The sequence below is a fragment of the Rhyacophila brunnea genome, unplaced genomic scaffold, assembly GCF_057557595.1.
Source record: "Rhyacophila brunnea isolate RB1 unplaced genomic scaffold, BYU_Rbru_1.0 scaffold_16, whole genome shotgun sequence".
Lineage (NCBI taxonomy): Eukaryota > Metazoa > Arthropoda > Insecta > Trichoptera > Rhyacophilidae > Rhyacophila > Rhyacophila brunnea.
Window position 1 is genome coordinate 38,915,949 of NW_028232816.1, and position 16,916 is coordinate 38,932,864.

At 31.7% G+C, this 16,916-nt stretch overlaps 1 protein-coding gene across 1 annotated transcript in view; it reads right to left on the reverse strand.

The window, feature by feature from the left end:
• The window catches only part of LOC147074696 (uncharacterized), a 69,030-nt gene extending 52,386 nt beyond the window's left edge, over window positions 1-16,644 (reverse strand). The window contains 2 exon segments of the mRNA XM_085943455.1: window positions 11,355-11,477; window positions 16,443-16,644. Of these exon segments, the coding sequence (XP_085799581.1) occupies window positions 11,355-11,477; window positions 16,443-16,644 (325 nt within the window).
• Window positions 16,645-16,916: the final 272 nt, after the last annotated feature.

The window sequence follows — 16,916 nt, forward strand, 5'->3', positions numbered from 1 at the left end:
GCCTTAAATAATATGAAACACGCTTTTTGTAATAAATCGAGACTTAAAATATTTTTTTTCGTAGGGTTATGTCGCGTTTTGGAATTTATAGATCAATACATATTGTGTAAAATTATACAAAGAATACGTGCGTATTTTTTTCTCGATTTTGACCAAATGTGGACTTATCGCTTTTTGGAATTAGACGCCTCCTAGGTGATACACGATTGATATGACATGATTTTCTGCTTTGTCCTATTCTCCTAGGCAGGTGCAATATGAAAGAGTGATGTAAATTAGACCTTTATCACACGGCGGATAGACTGCAATTGATGATGATAAACCAAACGTAACCAAATCATAACTGTAACATTGTATATCTCAGTAACTAAAATTACATCTTGCAAGCAGTAACGATCAAGGCTTTGTCGGTAAATTTCCAGTATATAATTTATTACAAATGTCGTTCGGAGAGCAATGAAATGAAATATAGATTAGTTCCAAGAGAACTAATGTCGCGTCGCGTTGCAGTTTACGCAAATTATAGCGGACATATTTGAATAATGTCACGCATCCAGCAAAGCAATCGGGATATAATTATTAATATCTTGTGGTATGTGGTCAACTATTTACAATAGTTTATGAGCAAAACTTATCAAATTTAAAACTACAATTGTTTCAATAGTTTGTATTGATCAAACCAAAGAGCTATCGTCCAATTATTGACTGATAAAACTTTACACCTATCTCAAAATTATTAAAATAAATCATAATACTATGTAGTACCTGCTAGTTCCACGTATTTTAATATTAATCATGGCCAGTTTCGTTCGCCTCAAAAGGACATTATCAACTGGTAAATAATATACAATAATACATATACCAATTTATACAAACACATTCAAAAAGGCAAAATTATTCTGACGATATGAATATGAATGATAATTTTAAGAAATTCTCTGTTCAAAAATAAATTCAATATACATACAAGAACACATTATTAAAATCGCATTCAGTTTCAATAATTTAAATGTATTAGGAATTCAATAAGATTTTTAATTACTTGAAAGAAATAGAGGGAAGACACCGATGAGGTGAAGTGATCAAGTGAATGAATTCGAAAAAGAGATAGCATTTAACACAAGGCTTACATAAAATATAAAATATTGATATTATTACTATCTGTCAAATCAGGGAACCCAGAAATAATGGGAACTGAAATACCTAACGGGTAAGGAGAAGCAGGCAACTGATTTCGAGTAAGGAAGAATTGATAAATTTAAATACGTGTCAAGAATGCGTCATACGCCGTATACTGATAACTGCACTTGGTTTATGCATTTTCACTAATTTAAGATTGGTGTATTACACACACTATTGCACGCCTATAATTCATTTTTGTAGGACTCTTACACATTCAAAACCCTGCGTCAAAATTTACTGTATTAGTATTAGCCCATCGGAATTCTATTTACTATCTGTTCTGTGGTCAAAATCTTTAGATGTGGCGTGAATTCGTTCATTTATCTTCTGATGACGCTTAGTTGATGGTTCTTCCTCATCTATAATGTTGCTATTTTCTTATTAATTATGGATTGCACTGATATGGTACTAAATACTTATCTAAACACAAATGTTTTAAGACTTTTACTTATATTTATCCGCTCCTAAAATCTCTTCAATTTGAATCAAGCGTATTCTTATAGAAATTAACATTTTCCGAGGTATATCATTTTCAAAATTGTCTTTCCTATCGGACATTATGCTTTTTTATACCTTTCCGTCAATCTGTAACAATTTTTTTGTAATGTCATTTAATACCTTTTCTATATAGTATTGCACTCTAAGTACCTAAGAGAATCCTATAATTATTTGTTTAATTTCACGACCCGGTTAAAAAAACGATTTCTTTATTTGCGTGTTAGTTTTAATTTATTTTTTCAAATTTAGAATTTGCGTTTACGAGTATGTTTCCTTTCACCTTACACCTTTTAATCTTGAATATGGGTCGATTATCTGTTGTCCTTATGAGGGTTCCTATAAGCTTATTTTAGAACGCGTCCAGAATAAATTTTAACTATTTTCCTTTCGATAATTCGTCAAATTATTGTTTTCCGACAGCCTTTCTAAGAGGCATGCATACTTTTCACACTCTTGAATCTCGTAGGTCTCTTTTGCTCTTGAAACACTTTTGCCTGTTATCGTGAGGGATAGTTTCCAATCCTGGTGTCTTAATGAATTTGAATTTACATGCGCCTGTCAATTACCTACGTGGTCGCAGCCATGATTTATTCTGGATCGGAACCGTTTCCTCGTGTCAAGCCTATCAGTCACCATTAGCGACGGATGCAAGACTAGTCAATGCGCTCCCCAAAGACGTAGATATGCTCGGTGACGTGCTATGTATTTTGTATTCCAAATTTTATTTTTCTGTATAAAATTGTACCTACTTAAGTATGTTTCTATTTTTATTATTATTATTTTATATAATATTTGTTATGTTCACGATATTTTGTTTTCTTTAATATATAAATAAATAAATACGTCTTCTACCTGTTTTGCTCTCCCATACATATCTCCATATGTTTTTTCCCCATGCGTTATAGATAGATTAAAACAAATATAACTAATGCAATAATACGTAAGTTCAAATTTAATTTTCCTCAGAATCGAATACGAACAGTTTTTATAAGTTATAAAATACAACCTAAACAACATCCACTCGCCGTTATCATTATAATGAAAATGCGAATTATTATTTCTAACAAAATTGCAATTTGTATCAGATTTCCTTCGCATAGAAGCGATAAATTCTAAATTGCCACCTATCCACATAAATGTGTAACACTCAATCACCTCTAATGCTAATCTGGAAGTTCTACTCGCCTGAATCGAAACCGCAAATTAAACGGATATTAGTTATTACGGACGTGAGACTACTGACAGGGCTCGGAATGTGGCCAAGTGAACCGGTGCGACGGATACATATATGACCTAGCTGGGTCGAGTGTGAAAGCACATTTATTTTTACACAATATTTTATAATAAACGATTTTTTATTCAACAAATAAGACACAAGGTTAGAGAATGTAACATTCTTTATATTGAATATACATAATTTGAAAATATCTCATGCATATCTTCTTTTGGCCATGTCCGATCCTAATAGGATCATATGGGCCTGAGTGGAGGTTTGTATTGACAGATTTTGTTTTTTATGAGAAATGGATGTCAGCCACTTGCTCAACCAATTAGGTCCATATTCTGACTCATACACAAATTGAAAAACAATATGTGTACTTGCCAGATCCAGGATTCAAACCTGGGACCCACGACGCAATAGGCCAACGCTTAAGCCGCGCGGCCAACACGAGTGTACATGTATATACACACTATAAAAAGTCATTTTGTAGAAAAAAATATGCATGAGATGTTTTCAAACTATGCAGACTCAATATTTTATGTTAAATTTACAATGGTTTACTTTCATATTAGATAAGAACTTACTTTTCGTAACTTATACTACCTACTATTCTTATTTCTTGTTTTATATTATTAAAATGTTATTAAAAATCTAATTATTTGTAGCCACTTTTTTATATTATATTCTGCAGTATTAAATTCTCAAAAGTTTAATCGTATGCGCCATTTCTTCCATGGGAAAACCATAAAAATGCGGCTCTAAATGGTAGTTTTGAGAAAATAGTTCTACAAGGCCTTTTTATTATCCAGCATATATTTTCTTTGACTTAGCATCAAGTAGAGTTTGTTTGCATGCCAAATTCATTAAAAAAATCTTGATAGTAAAAGCGAGGTATCCATAAAGGCATCTAAAATAACTGTAATGCCTTAATACTTTTTTCTAAATAAAACTATATTATTAATGTAATTCTACCAGGAATCAATAACAGAACCCCAGTGGGGGTTAGTTCAATGATTCTTCAAACTGAATATGTGGCGCTGAAGAAACTGCAGAACATTGATGGTCTGTTTATTTATTGCAACCAGCTGCACCATCGATGATAAGTTTGAAATCAATGACGCGGCCATTACGGTGGCCAAGACATGGCTGGAAAGAGTCTAGGCGCATCTCTCGCACAGATACAATAGAAGAAGAAGAAGTATAAGAGTCTAGTGCCTTGCGCTTTGGACAACGAGGGTCGGCATTTCAACTAGACGCCTTAAATGCGTGTAGCGTATAAATAAACGTTCCACTTTAGAGATTTTATCAAACTCTACAAACTGTCATACTATTGTCTATGCTCATGCTTGGAGCATAGATAATAGTAAAAACGGATACGCCCGAATCTGACAGTTTGCTTGTAAATGCCTTCATGTAGACCGGGTACAAGGGCGCTCCTCTCCGCTAAAATATTAAGTTAAAAGATTTCGTGTACAAACTTATAGCTTCAATGTATTTCGATACTAATGTAATTATTATAATGTGTAAGTAATACATTCACTGCTGAGCTGTTAATTAATTTTTAATTAGCAGATTTAAATAACACGTTTATTATCGATTGGCCAGGTATCTCAAATGCGCCAGTCGCAGGCTCAGCACCCAATGAGATATTAAACTAATAATGTGCGACGAAATACAAGTCTTACCAAAACGCCAACAAGTGTATCATTAATGTTTACAGAATTCAATATGTGAGACACGCGCAAAGTGCAACCCTCTGATTAAATAATAAATGATGTATCCGTAACACACCAAGTAACATAGGAACATCATTTATACCACCTCCAGTGCGCTGATTATGATATGCCAGTACCTACACATCTTGTTGCAATGAAATTACATTTATTTGGCCGTTCACTATTTTTTATGGGTTACTTTTAGAGTATGACCAATTGTTCACTTTGGTTCAACACTTTGTTAAAATAAATGTTCCGATTTATAAAACTAAACACTTCGAGCGCTGACTTTGTAAAACAAATTATTATTATTGAGATATCTACTGAAGCGATTAAGGTACACAACTCAATAATAGTGATCAACGGTTATGAACTGATATAATAAGCACCTGTGAAATAATTATCAGCCCATTAATATGTCTCATTTTATAGTAAGTCATAAATCTCCACTTACCTGAGTATTATTTTGGCAATCAATGTAAAATTATGGCAATTTATTTAGCGATTATGTTATTAATTTAATATGAGATCTTAATACGACAGTCTATATTCGATTTTTTTCTTCGAAGAAAAAAACAACAAATTCTATCGGTATCGAATTTAATACACGTATAAACAACATTAGTATGTAAATTCTGGATATTTTAGTTATAGGCAGACTAACATAAATGTATTATAATTAACTATTTCTTTTATTCAACGAATAATTCACATGATTTTAGGAATGTATCATTATATTTATTGAAAATACATAATTTTGAAAAAACACTTTCTGAGAGAGTATATCATTATAACCAATAAAAAAAATCTTTTTTGAAAAAAGTAAGCCACCCCGACGGGGAATCGAACCCCGTATCTCCCGGGTTTACGCCCCATCCATCGCATTTAACCAATATGTTACGGCGTGACATACTAATTGCGACAAATCTTAACTATTGGTCAATTTTAATACCTACTCATCAGCGTTCTTCCAAATCAAGCTACTTTGGCAATCGATTTTTGTTTCTTAAATCAAAGTAGGTATCTATTACTTCGATTACTAACCGACGTCGTGGATTTCTCCAATATTTTTTTATGATGTAACTTACTTGCACATGCTAATAATTTTTATAAATTAATATTTCTTTTCGAATAATTCACAAGATTTTAAGAATGTATCATTCTAATTATTTTTTCTATTGGTTATATTATATTCTCTCAGGAAGTGTTTTTCAAAATTATGTATTTTCAATAAATGTATTATATTCGATGAGCAACATTTGAACTCAGTAATCATGGTATTGATACGTTACTACAATCATTTACCGAGGTCACGTAACCCACAAAATTGTGGTAAGGCATTTAAACAAACAGAAATAGTTATCATAGATAATTTGTTTTATTGTGTTAACTGTCAATACATGGTGGAACTGCATTGTAATATTGATTAATTTAATAAAACGCAAAATGTTTTTTGTACTTATTCCACTTTTTTATTTAAGAAATTTTGGACCAGTTTCGTCCGGCTCAAAGGGAAATTTTCAACTAAACAATAAGTACAAAAAACATTTTGCGTTATATTAAATTAATCAATAATACATAATTTGATTATACACCTACTAGAAAAAAACTTTGAAATAATTATAAGATAAAAAGAACTTTTAACTTACAACGTTTATAAATTTTCTATTGAATCATATAAATTTAACTTGACTACCTTCAACGATCAAAAAAAATTGTATTTGATAGAAATAATACTGAAATGTCATTTTGACACTCATATTGATTTCCATAGTAACGCACGTATATATTAATATTAATAATTTAGTTTAGACCCATTTAGCAACCGATAATAGTTTTACTTTTTACGGATTTCTTCCGAAATAACTTTTCGTACAAAGCAGAATTAACTGAAAATGAAATCAATTCTACTTAAAGATGGCTAAAAGCATTAAAAAATGCATTGGCATCGTCTTATGATATATTCTAAAAGTTTCAAATGTCTAGCTAGTCGGGAAGTTAGTTAAAAATTGATTGCAAGATTTGTACCGGACAAATAATAATACGACTAAGAAAAACATTGTAAAAATACGACAACCAACGGGACTTAAACCAGCATTCACTGGATTCACATAGTCCCGTGGATACGTGAAGAGTATCTAATAAAATGACTGCATTATCTCTTTGGATTTCTATACTTATTCGATGTCTAAGTTACTCAGTTAAACGGCAGTCACCTGTTTTATCAGTTAAGCGACGACCGATCTCTCCAAATGTCTCTAAACCGTCGGAATATTCACAAGTAATTTGAGATAACAATTAATTAACTCGTAATATTCCAAGATAATTTTATCATACTGTACACCTGGCAACTGGATTCTAATTTTAGCCGCTAATATCTCCGTCACGTAAACATCAGATTCAACATTCAAATAAAACAAAATAGTTCAAATATAGATAGGGTCTATATGCAAAAACAAAATTTTTCAGCAGAGGAAAAAAACGTTTTATTCGATCATGCGGACTTTTGGAGTATATCTGTGATAATAATTATGTCCATGAAAACATCCTTTATTATTGACATTTTTTTTTGGATAATAAAAATAATCATATAGACTCCTCTTCTACGGTGAAAATTTCAGTGGTACTAATATATCAAAAAGTGTGGCAGTTAAAATAATAAAACTTTTCAATATCGTGAGCAATGCTATTTAGACCCGTTTTAGTCAATAAAACCACTTTTTGACATGATGTATTATATAGACCCCTTTTCGGGGACGCCTTTAATTATTTTTCTTCTTCAGCCATGTCTGCCTTTTAGCTAAAACATTTATGGACACCACACGGCGCATCCAAGAATCCCTGTCAATCGCCAGTCTTCGTCATTCCAGATCCACATGTGCAAGTAACTTCGTTATAACAAAAAATGTTGAAAAATTCTAACGTCGGTTAGGAATTCATGTAAGTTACCTTAATGAAGCCACAATAGCCAATTGCCAAAAATTAGCTCATTATTTTTTTGTGTTTCTGATTTTAGTTTTTCTTCTTCTTATTTTCCCAAATTTTTATCTTGCTATCGCCAAATGATAAATAATTATTTACCTTCCACTTTACAGCACGCTTATCTATGCATGGTGAGTCTAGTTTTATCTTGAAATAAAAAAATATTATACAATACAAAAGAAAATTGTATATTCGATAATCCTCATATAGATAACTGCTTATGAGATTGATACATTTTAATAACAGCAGGATGTCATTGTCCGAAGTTAAACGGTTCGTTTTTATATATCATTTGATTCTTTTGTGTTAGCTGTTCACTTTGATGTGGGGTGTTCCCATTAATTGGGAACTGATGATCGAGCTAGAGATTAGTAATTAAGAAAGGTGAGCGTTAATTGGCTGCCATTATGAGCTGATATCGATTTGAATCGCGAACTATGCCACATTCAAATGATAACAATTAACTGTGTACTTGTACATTGCTGTACAGTGCCCATTACTGATAGATAAGACATAATATTTATAAACGCATTGTTTATTGATTAATTTTTAAAAATAAATAATACTTAAATATTTAACGAAATAAGATTTAATATACATAAGAACCAATCGATGTATAAGTGGGTTTAAAAGAGTTCCTACTTTGCGAATGTGGTGTTACTGCCAAAAGTATCGAAATCATGTAATGGAGTAATAATTGCAGTTCGAAAGCTTGACATGTCCTATAAAATTGGGTCTAGGATGATTTGGCACTGGGCAACTGGACGCCACGGAATTTGAAAATAAATAGACGTTAGGTACTTATAGAGACTTTAAAAAAAATATTCAATATTATTATTTATATTTCAATGATTATATTATGATTTAATAGTTGGTGAGAATGTAAATATGCAGACGTAAACAATGATTTAATCGTGCATATGTTTAAGTTCCAACGAAAAAAGAGTTTTTTATTATATATAAAGCCGTAGGCATGGTAATTCTCAATCCGCGATAAAGAATACATTATGTTTTAAGAGTAAAATGAATTCAAACTACTAAGTAGTGTATAGAAACCGATTAAAATACCTCGTCTACACGTGTCTACGACAGTGCGGCGTCCAATTGTCCGGAGGCCAGTCGTCCTATTCCCATAAAATCGGGTATAATGCTAATTTCTCTCTGCGTTTTGTGCATGTTCTATATTATATCACATGAGTTTGATTTTTTAAGCATACATATTTATATATAGACACATAATCCGTTAACTCTACATACCTAAATTATCGACAGACTAACTTTTGATAGCACCCCACAAATATTCCTTCTCAGGAGGAGTTCCAGTTATTTACCAGGCAAAGGCCGCCATATTCGATGTGCTGAATTGCGAATTGCGATGGTACTCGTAGTACTAGTTATTGATTATGATTAAATGATTTTCAATTGCAGGTTTTGTTTAAATTATTTGACATGCTACAATCAACAGTTTACCATTATACATTATGACCAATAACAAGTTAAACATCTAAGTTTACAGTTTCGTGTCACGGCCTGACTTTTCCGTGGATTGATGCATTGCATTGCATTACATGACTATTTGTCATTTTGTTTTTGTGATTTATTTTCGTGGTTTTGTTTTCTAATTATTGTTTATATTTGTCTTATAATTATATTATATATAGTTGTGTATTTATAAGGCTTTGAAATAATATAATTTGTCGATAGAACGAATGCTATGTGCTATGTGCTACGAATGCTATGTGCTATCGTGCTATGTGCTATGTGCTATCGTGTAAGTGAAAATTTATTCAATATGTCGTAGTTGATCGTTTAAAATTTACGATGTGAATATTTTCTCGCATCGGACCCTTTACAAATACTCAATGATGACAAGCCACCATTGGCGGCATTAGGCCCGAAAAAGTGGTAGATCAATTTTGAATATATTATGTTAATTTGTAATAATACTATTTACATAGGATTAAAACAATCAAACACATATATTTAATACTCCGTTGATACCTAGTAGCTTTTTCAACTGACAGAAAAAGTGTCGGCATAGTACGAGTCGTATATCGTAGTCGACGTTTTATATCTGTTTCATTTGACACATTGAAAATGTATATCTATTTCATTCTCGGACATTGACGAAAATGTAGCCTAATGCTGTAACAAAATATGAAGAAAAAATGGCTAACTTTGTGCTTTCTCTCCGTCTCACATATGAAAAATTAGAGAGAAAGAAATATTTTATTCCGGCATGTTCTCAAATGAACGAGCTGAGCGAGCAAACGTGAGACATGTGTGTATGGTAATTACACACACATGAACATATACATTGGCGTGTTCTCACGTTGACGTTTAAGCCGATAATAATAATTATAATTGACATTGTACTTGTAAGTTATTTATTTTTGGAGGGTCATTGATCATTTGACCTAAAGGGCCAACTGCCATTGCAAACTACTTTTTCTTATTTTGTATTTCTTGTAAAATTTCAATTTGGTGGTTTTAACAACTCAACGACTATGTATTATATATGATATAAGAAAATGATATCTTCTGAAATAACATTATGTAAGTATTAACAAGTCGTTTGGATCTATTGTTCAAAAATCTCGCCGCTTCTGCAGTGCAGTCTGTCAAGAATAAAATACTAAAGTGACGTACGTTTCATTAATTTCAATCTAAAATGACACACGCAGGTCTTAAAGTTTGACAATGGATTATTAAATTGAACGTCAAAGGTGTATTTTTTTTCGATAAGAATTATTTTGCGGATGGTGAAACAATAGACATCTTCCAACGGAGCTTTTGCCAAATGCATTAAACCACAGGTGAGTCGAGATTGACCTTAGAGCCCAAAAAAACTTTTGTACGGTTAGTTTGACTTAAATTTAAGATCAGTGACATTTTTGGCGAAACCCAAAAGGTCAAGGTCGTGTTTTTAAAATGATTGCTATCTCGGTATTGAATTGTCAATAAATGATACGGTTCTTTTGGTTAAAAAATATTTAATATTTGTTTTTTCTTCCAAATCGTTTCTTCTTCCAGATTATCTGTATTTATTTACCCAGTCAAAATGCATTAACAATTAAATCGGATGAAAACAATTTATTAAGCGATTATAATTCTTATACGAGCAGAGTGTATCTACCTACAACAATTTAAAAAAAAAAGTAAAATTACATATTATATATTATATATTTATAGCCGTAAACGTTATTTCTGTTATGACATTTGAAATATTATTTAGCACACGCATGAAGCATAGTTAAATTAGTAAACCCCACAAATAATAACATCGCTTAGTTGCCATCCTGATTTTTTATGTTTGTCGTGATTACTTACTCGAGTGCAAATTTTTCATGATTTATTAACTCTAAATAATAATGCCAAATTTTAGTATTATTGGCTGTTTATCCACACAATATCGTGATGGATTGTCTTTTTATAAACCTTGTAAATTGGAAAATAAATATGATAACAATATTCTGAAGTTCTCTGAAAATTAACATGCAATGCGCAATGTCACGTATAGTTAACTTTATTAATGGACCCGAGGTCTTTTTTGCTTAAATTTCATACATTCAAGCTCCATATCTATTGAAGAAAGCCTTTTTTATAATTTAAACATTATTTATTACAAAAAAAAAAAAAAAACGATGTTAGTTCTAATGTGAGTTTTTTAAAATATATTTTACAATAGTTTAAAATGATAAATATATATTATCATGAGTTCAACTTCTTTAGTATCTAGTAAACATATCACAAACCTGCAATGTCACTGACACATTCTATTTTGTCCTCTCTAAAAAGTGGTGCAGTCACAGGACATGAGCAGGAGCATGTTAGTCCAGCAGTACGCCCTCCGCACTCCTGGCGAGAGCACTCCGCACCTGTATACATAAATCAATCATAAAATACCGTATTCTAAAATTAAAAATATATATATATATGTGGGGTTCGATTTGAGTTACCACTGTGGGAGTCGTCGATATGTCATAGGTCATGGTGTTGAGGATGATGATGAAGAAGTCGAAGATGGATGCAGGAGCGAGTTTTATTTGCGGCGTAATGGTCGGTACAATAGTATATTACAGTAGGTAATTGCAATACTTGTGATAATATTCCGAGGTCCAAATCTGGGTACAATAAGATGTTGTGCGAAGCGATATCGAGACTGTGATAGTAAAGGACCAGGTACTTCGATTCGAGTGACATTTCCGATGAATTATTATTCGCTATTTATACATCAAAATAATATCTATCCATTATAATTTAGAAAATATCTAGGTATATTAATCGAGTCAGCTACTTACTCTCATTTGCGTCAATGGAAATCCGAGTAGCTGACTATTCTATAAAATATAGATATCACAGAAATATCTGTAGTAAACTATTTACTGTGGGTCGTATGCATGAGATCCCCAAATACTTTATAGGTTAAATACTGCTCAGTTGCATGCATGAGTGCAAATGTAATCGGTTGTTTAGTGACGTCACGATGTGACGTCATAATGTGTCATGGCGTCCATATAATGGAAAACTTATAAAATTTCATTCCCCGATCATTAATTTAAAATTTTTAAATTGTAAATGTGTCTGAAAGTGTGCGAACGGTACCATATAAATTTAATAATCATAAATGAATAATTATTAAGAACTTTAATTAATTTATCAGTTATTTTATCACATTTATTTTATAATTCTACTGTAGGAAAGGATAGAGTATTTCCAGTAAACATTTCCATTTGGTGGCAATACATACAGTTATATTATGACTAACTTCACTTCAATCACTTCTATTATGATATGTCAAAACGGAATAAGAAAAAATGACAGAAATGAAAATGGATTTAGATAGTAATACGTAATGATCTCTGTATAATATTATCATTTATACCAATCACCGTATGACACTATTGATATTACCAGTGTGTTTGAGAGTTTTGCCTGGTTTATTACAGTTATCTTACAATTAACTAGGTAGGTAGGTACCATAATATTTTGAAAGAATGCAGAATGCTTCCAGTTCTTCCAATTGCATATTTTAATGCCAGATATAGCAGTAGGTACCTATCTTTGCGGTCGTTTAGCGGAGGTATTTTATCGTAATCTTACGTAAATCCATCTTATCTTTCCATGATAAATACTGCGTTTTTTTGATCTAAGCGAAATACGAGAGCGTTGTATCAGCTACCTAATATCTAGATTATAGACTATTGATCAAAATTATACGTATTTTGTAAACAGCACGACTAGGAACTGTTTTTAAAGTTCGCAAATGTTTTACAGAGTCTACAAAATGAATGAGGGTAACAGGCAAACGGTTGTTGTAATGAATGCATTATTAAAATGACATTTGAAAAAGTGACATATAAAGCAACCATTTTGAATGACGTGTGACGTCAGATTGCTTATGTCACAAACAGTGCTATACGCTAAATGGTGGAAAATCGGTCAAATAGCATATAAAGAATTTGGGAATTTCATACATACGGCCCTGAGTTTACAATAATTGGACACTCCAGGAAATGGATATTAGGTATTAGAGAATTTGTAATTCTGGTAATATATTTAATATCGTCGATCAATATGCTGATACGAATTGAGTTGGTATCAACATACATACAAACATTTCAATTCAAATTTAATATATAATTAACTATTTCTTTTATTCAACGAATAATTCCCAAGATTTAAGAATATATCATTCTGATTATTGAACATATATAATTTTGAAAAACACTTTCTGAGAGAATATATTATTATAAACAATAGAAAAAAAAAATTTTTAAAAAAAAGTAAGTCAACCCGACGGGGAATCGAACTCCGTATCTCCCAGGTTTACGCCCTATCCGTCGCATTACCACTATGCTACGAGATGACATACTAATTGCGACAAATTTTAACTATTGGTCAATTTTAATACCTAAGTATTAAAGTAAGTATTAAAGTAGTAGGTATTAAAAGAGTAGGTATTAAATGTACAAATATACAAAGAGTAGGTATTAAAATTGACCAATGGTTAAAATTTGTCGCAATTCGTATGTCACCTCGTAGCATAGTGGTAATGCGACTGATAGGGCGTAAACCTGGGAGATACGGAGTTCGATTCCCCGTCGGGTTGACTTACTTTTTTTCAAAAAAGATCTTTTCTATTGGTTATAATATATTCTCTCAGAAAGTGTTTTTCAAAATTATATATGTTCAAATTTAATAATAAATAATTGAATCTATTATTCATTCTAGTGAATCTACTATGGGCAAATGCTCTCTGTTGATAAAGTATTATCTGACATACTTGTCTCATACAGCAGCACTCTTATATAAACAATGCCAAGTGTTGAGCGACTGGAAAAGTAACTCACACAAAAAAAAGTTTGAATCGTTTGAGAAATTCTCACATTATTTCTTACCTTCAATTACGTATGTGGATAGTCATCGATGAAACCTGTTGGATAGCTAAACATAATATGTCATTGGCTGTGTAAATGTTTTCTCGGACCTAACGATCTAACAAGCTGGAGGGAATATTCCTTCAATAAATAATACACATGTCTATAATATATGCTTACTCCCGCAGTGGATAAGAGGATAAAATCATTACTTTATATTATTTGGATTGTTGTTCCAAACTTACTGCTTGGTTAAATTCATGCCTTGTTATTTCAAATAATATTTTGATAGGACTAATAAATTAAAGAAATAGTTAACACACGTAAAAAACTGTTTAGATACCGAGAAAATGTAAATTTACCAAATAATAATAAAGGGTCCCATGCTCAGCGTAGGTCAAAATGGAGCTTTTATTGCATTTTCAAAGCATGATCCTGGACATTCCTTAAACGTTGTAGATAATCTATTTATTGATATGAAGCCTTATTATCCTTTATATTTATTTTAAACATTCGATGACTGCATAAAGTATTTTTATTACATAAAATAGTATTCTTTTAAACCTCTCGCTCTAATGTTTTAGAATATAGTCATATTTGAGTACATGCATGTGCAGTGGTGTTAAGATTTTTTACATTTATTAATTTTTAAACGCATTTATAAAACCATGATGACAACAGTGATGTTAACGCGCGTGTTTGAACATGTACCGTTTAAAAAAAATCGGTTAGTTACATGTTCAAACACGCTCGTTAACATCATTTTACTCCATACTTCAATTATAGTTTGTAAATTTATGACTACGGCCGTATGTTGTAGCTGAACCACTGGGGAATGCCAAAATAAATGGCGTATTTAAAAAAAACACTACCTTATTCTTAGGTCAATGATTATTATAAAGCAATCATTATTCGTAGGATGTTTATCACATTTGAATAGTCAAAGACATAGCTTATAATGCCGCCCTTAAGGCGGTGAATATTTTTTTTAGCAAAACCTCAAATTTAATACATTTTACTGATGACTTTGATTTTATATATAATAATCAATATGCTTCTAAGAAAATTATTATCTTTGGTTAAATATAAACTATAGAAAATGTGTATTTTTGGAATATAGATTTTTATTAAAACTCGTGTATTTTATAAATATTGTTGTCATTATAATTTAGCTACATAATTATTTTGAAGTTATTTAAAAGGTTACAAAACTATTTTGGAAAATGTCATAGTTTTAAACTACTCTGTCTTTAATTAATTATCTTTTTTATTTAACGAATAATTCACAAGATTTAAGAATGTAATATTCTAAGTAGTGAACATACATAATTTAGAAAAACACTTCTGAGAAAATGTATTATAACCAATAGAAAAAATCTTTATGAAAAAGACATCCGCAGGAATCGAACCTGTATCTCTTGGGTTTTGCGCCTGTGCACATTGACCACAATGCTAAAGGCGCCGTACTTAATTGCGACAAATTTTAACTAATGGCTCTTATTATGCTCTTTGAAGCGATTTTTAAAATTGAGCTTCATTGGTTATCGGCTTTTGAGCTTTAAATCAAATCTTTGGTTACTAACCGACGTCACGGATTACTCCAAGATATTTTGTGTTATAACTTACGTGAACTTGCTAATAATTTTTAAATAACTATTTTTTTTATTCAACAAATAATTCACAAGATTTAGGAATGTTATTTTATGTAGTATTGAACATACATAATCTTTAATACACTTCTGAGTAATAGCAATAGAAAAAACCTTTTTGAAAAAAGTAAGTTCCCTGCAGGAATCGAACCTGCATCTCTTGGGTTTCGTTGGGATTTGGTTAGGATTGGGTTAGTTAAAATTTGTCAAAATTAACTATGGCGCCTTGAGCACTGTTGTCAATCTGCAAGGAAGACTTCTTTTGGTCACCAAATCATTTTTTTTCATCATTTTTTTTTTACATATAGTGAAAAATTATTAATTTAAAATGTACTTCAAATTACACCAATAAAATTAATCTACTATTATAAATGTCTAAAAATCTAACAATTACAGGAATCTAATTTGTGATCAAGAAACGTAATGACAAAACTTAACCGTAAGAAACGTCTGACGATAACTGACGCTTGACACACAATGGAAGGTCACTTTTAAAGATTCTATTCATACGCCAAAATGCCTGTTTGTTTCTGCGAGAAATCTCGTCATACATTGTTTTTCTTCTTTTGATCATATCCGATTCTAATATGATCATATGGGCTTCCACAGCGTGGAGGTTTGTATTAACAGATTTTTTTACGAGAAATGGATGTCAGCCACTTGCTCAACCTCTTAGGTACATACTCTAACTCATACACAAATTTAAAAAACAATATGTGTAGTTTCTAGACCCAGGATTTATTAGTAAGTGGGCTTTGATTAGGCTATTATTATTGAGTTATGTTTTGCTGTTGAAATATTTAGTGATACATACCTTTGAAAGAAAACGTATCGCCAAGATCATTCCTGGTGATGTTGACGGCATCGCGAGGCAGTAACGGAGCAAGAAGCGATTCGGCGAGAGGAATTGAAGCAGCGATCGAAACGGATGGCAGAAGAGCGGTGAGCAGCAGGGCGGGCAACAGAGCGGGCAATAGAGCGGGCGGCAAGCCGGGAGACCGCTCGCGCCGCACCATCCTTATGGCGCGCGACGTCGGCGGCCGCGACGCCCTTGGGAAAATGAGTGATGAAGGGCAGCCGATACCAGAGACGTCGATGTCATCGTGATGATCTGAAGAAAAGAGAAAATAATCAATATTATATAACCAATCAATATTATAATTCTTAATCCTTATTTATATTCAGTAATTTAAAAAAAATATCAAGTAAATATGGTGTTATATAAGAAACGAAAAATCCTATCTAGTACTAGTTTATAGTGTTTTATTAATGGTGAAAAAAGTAATTG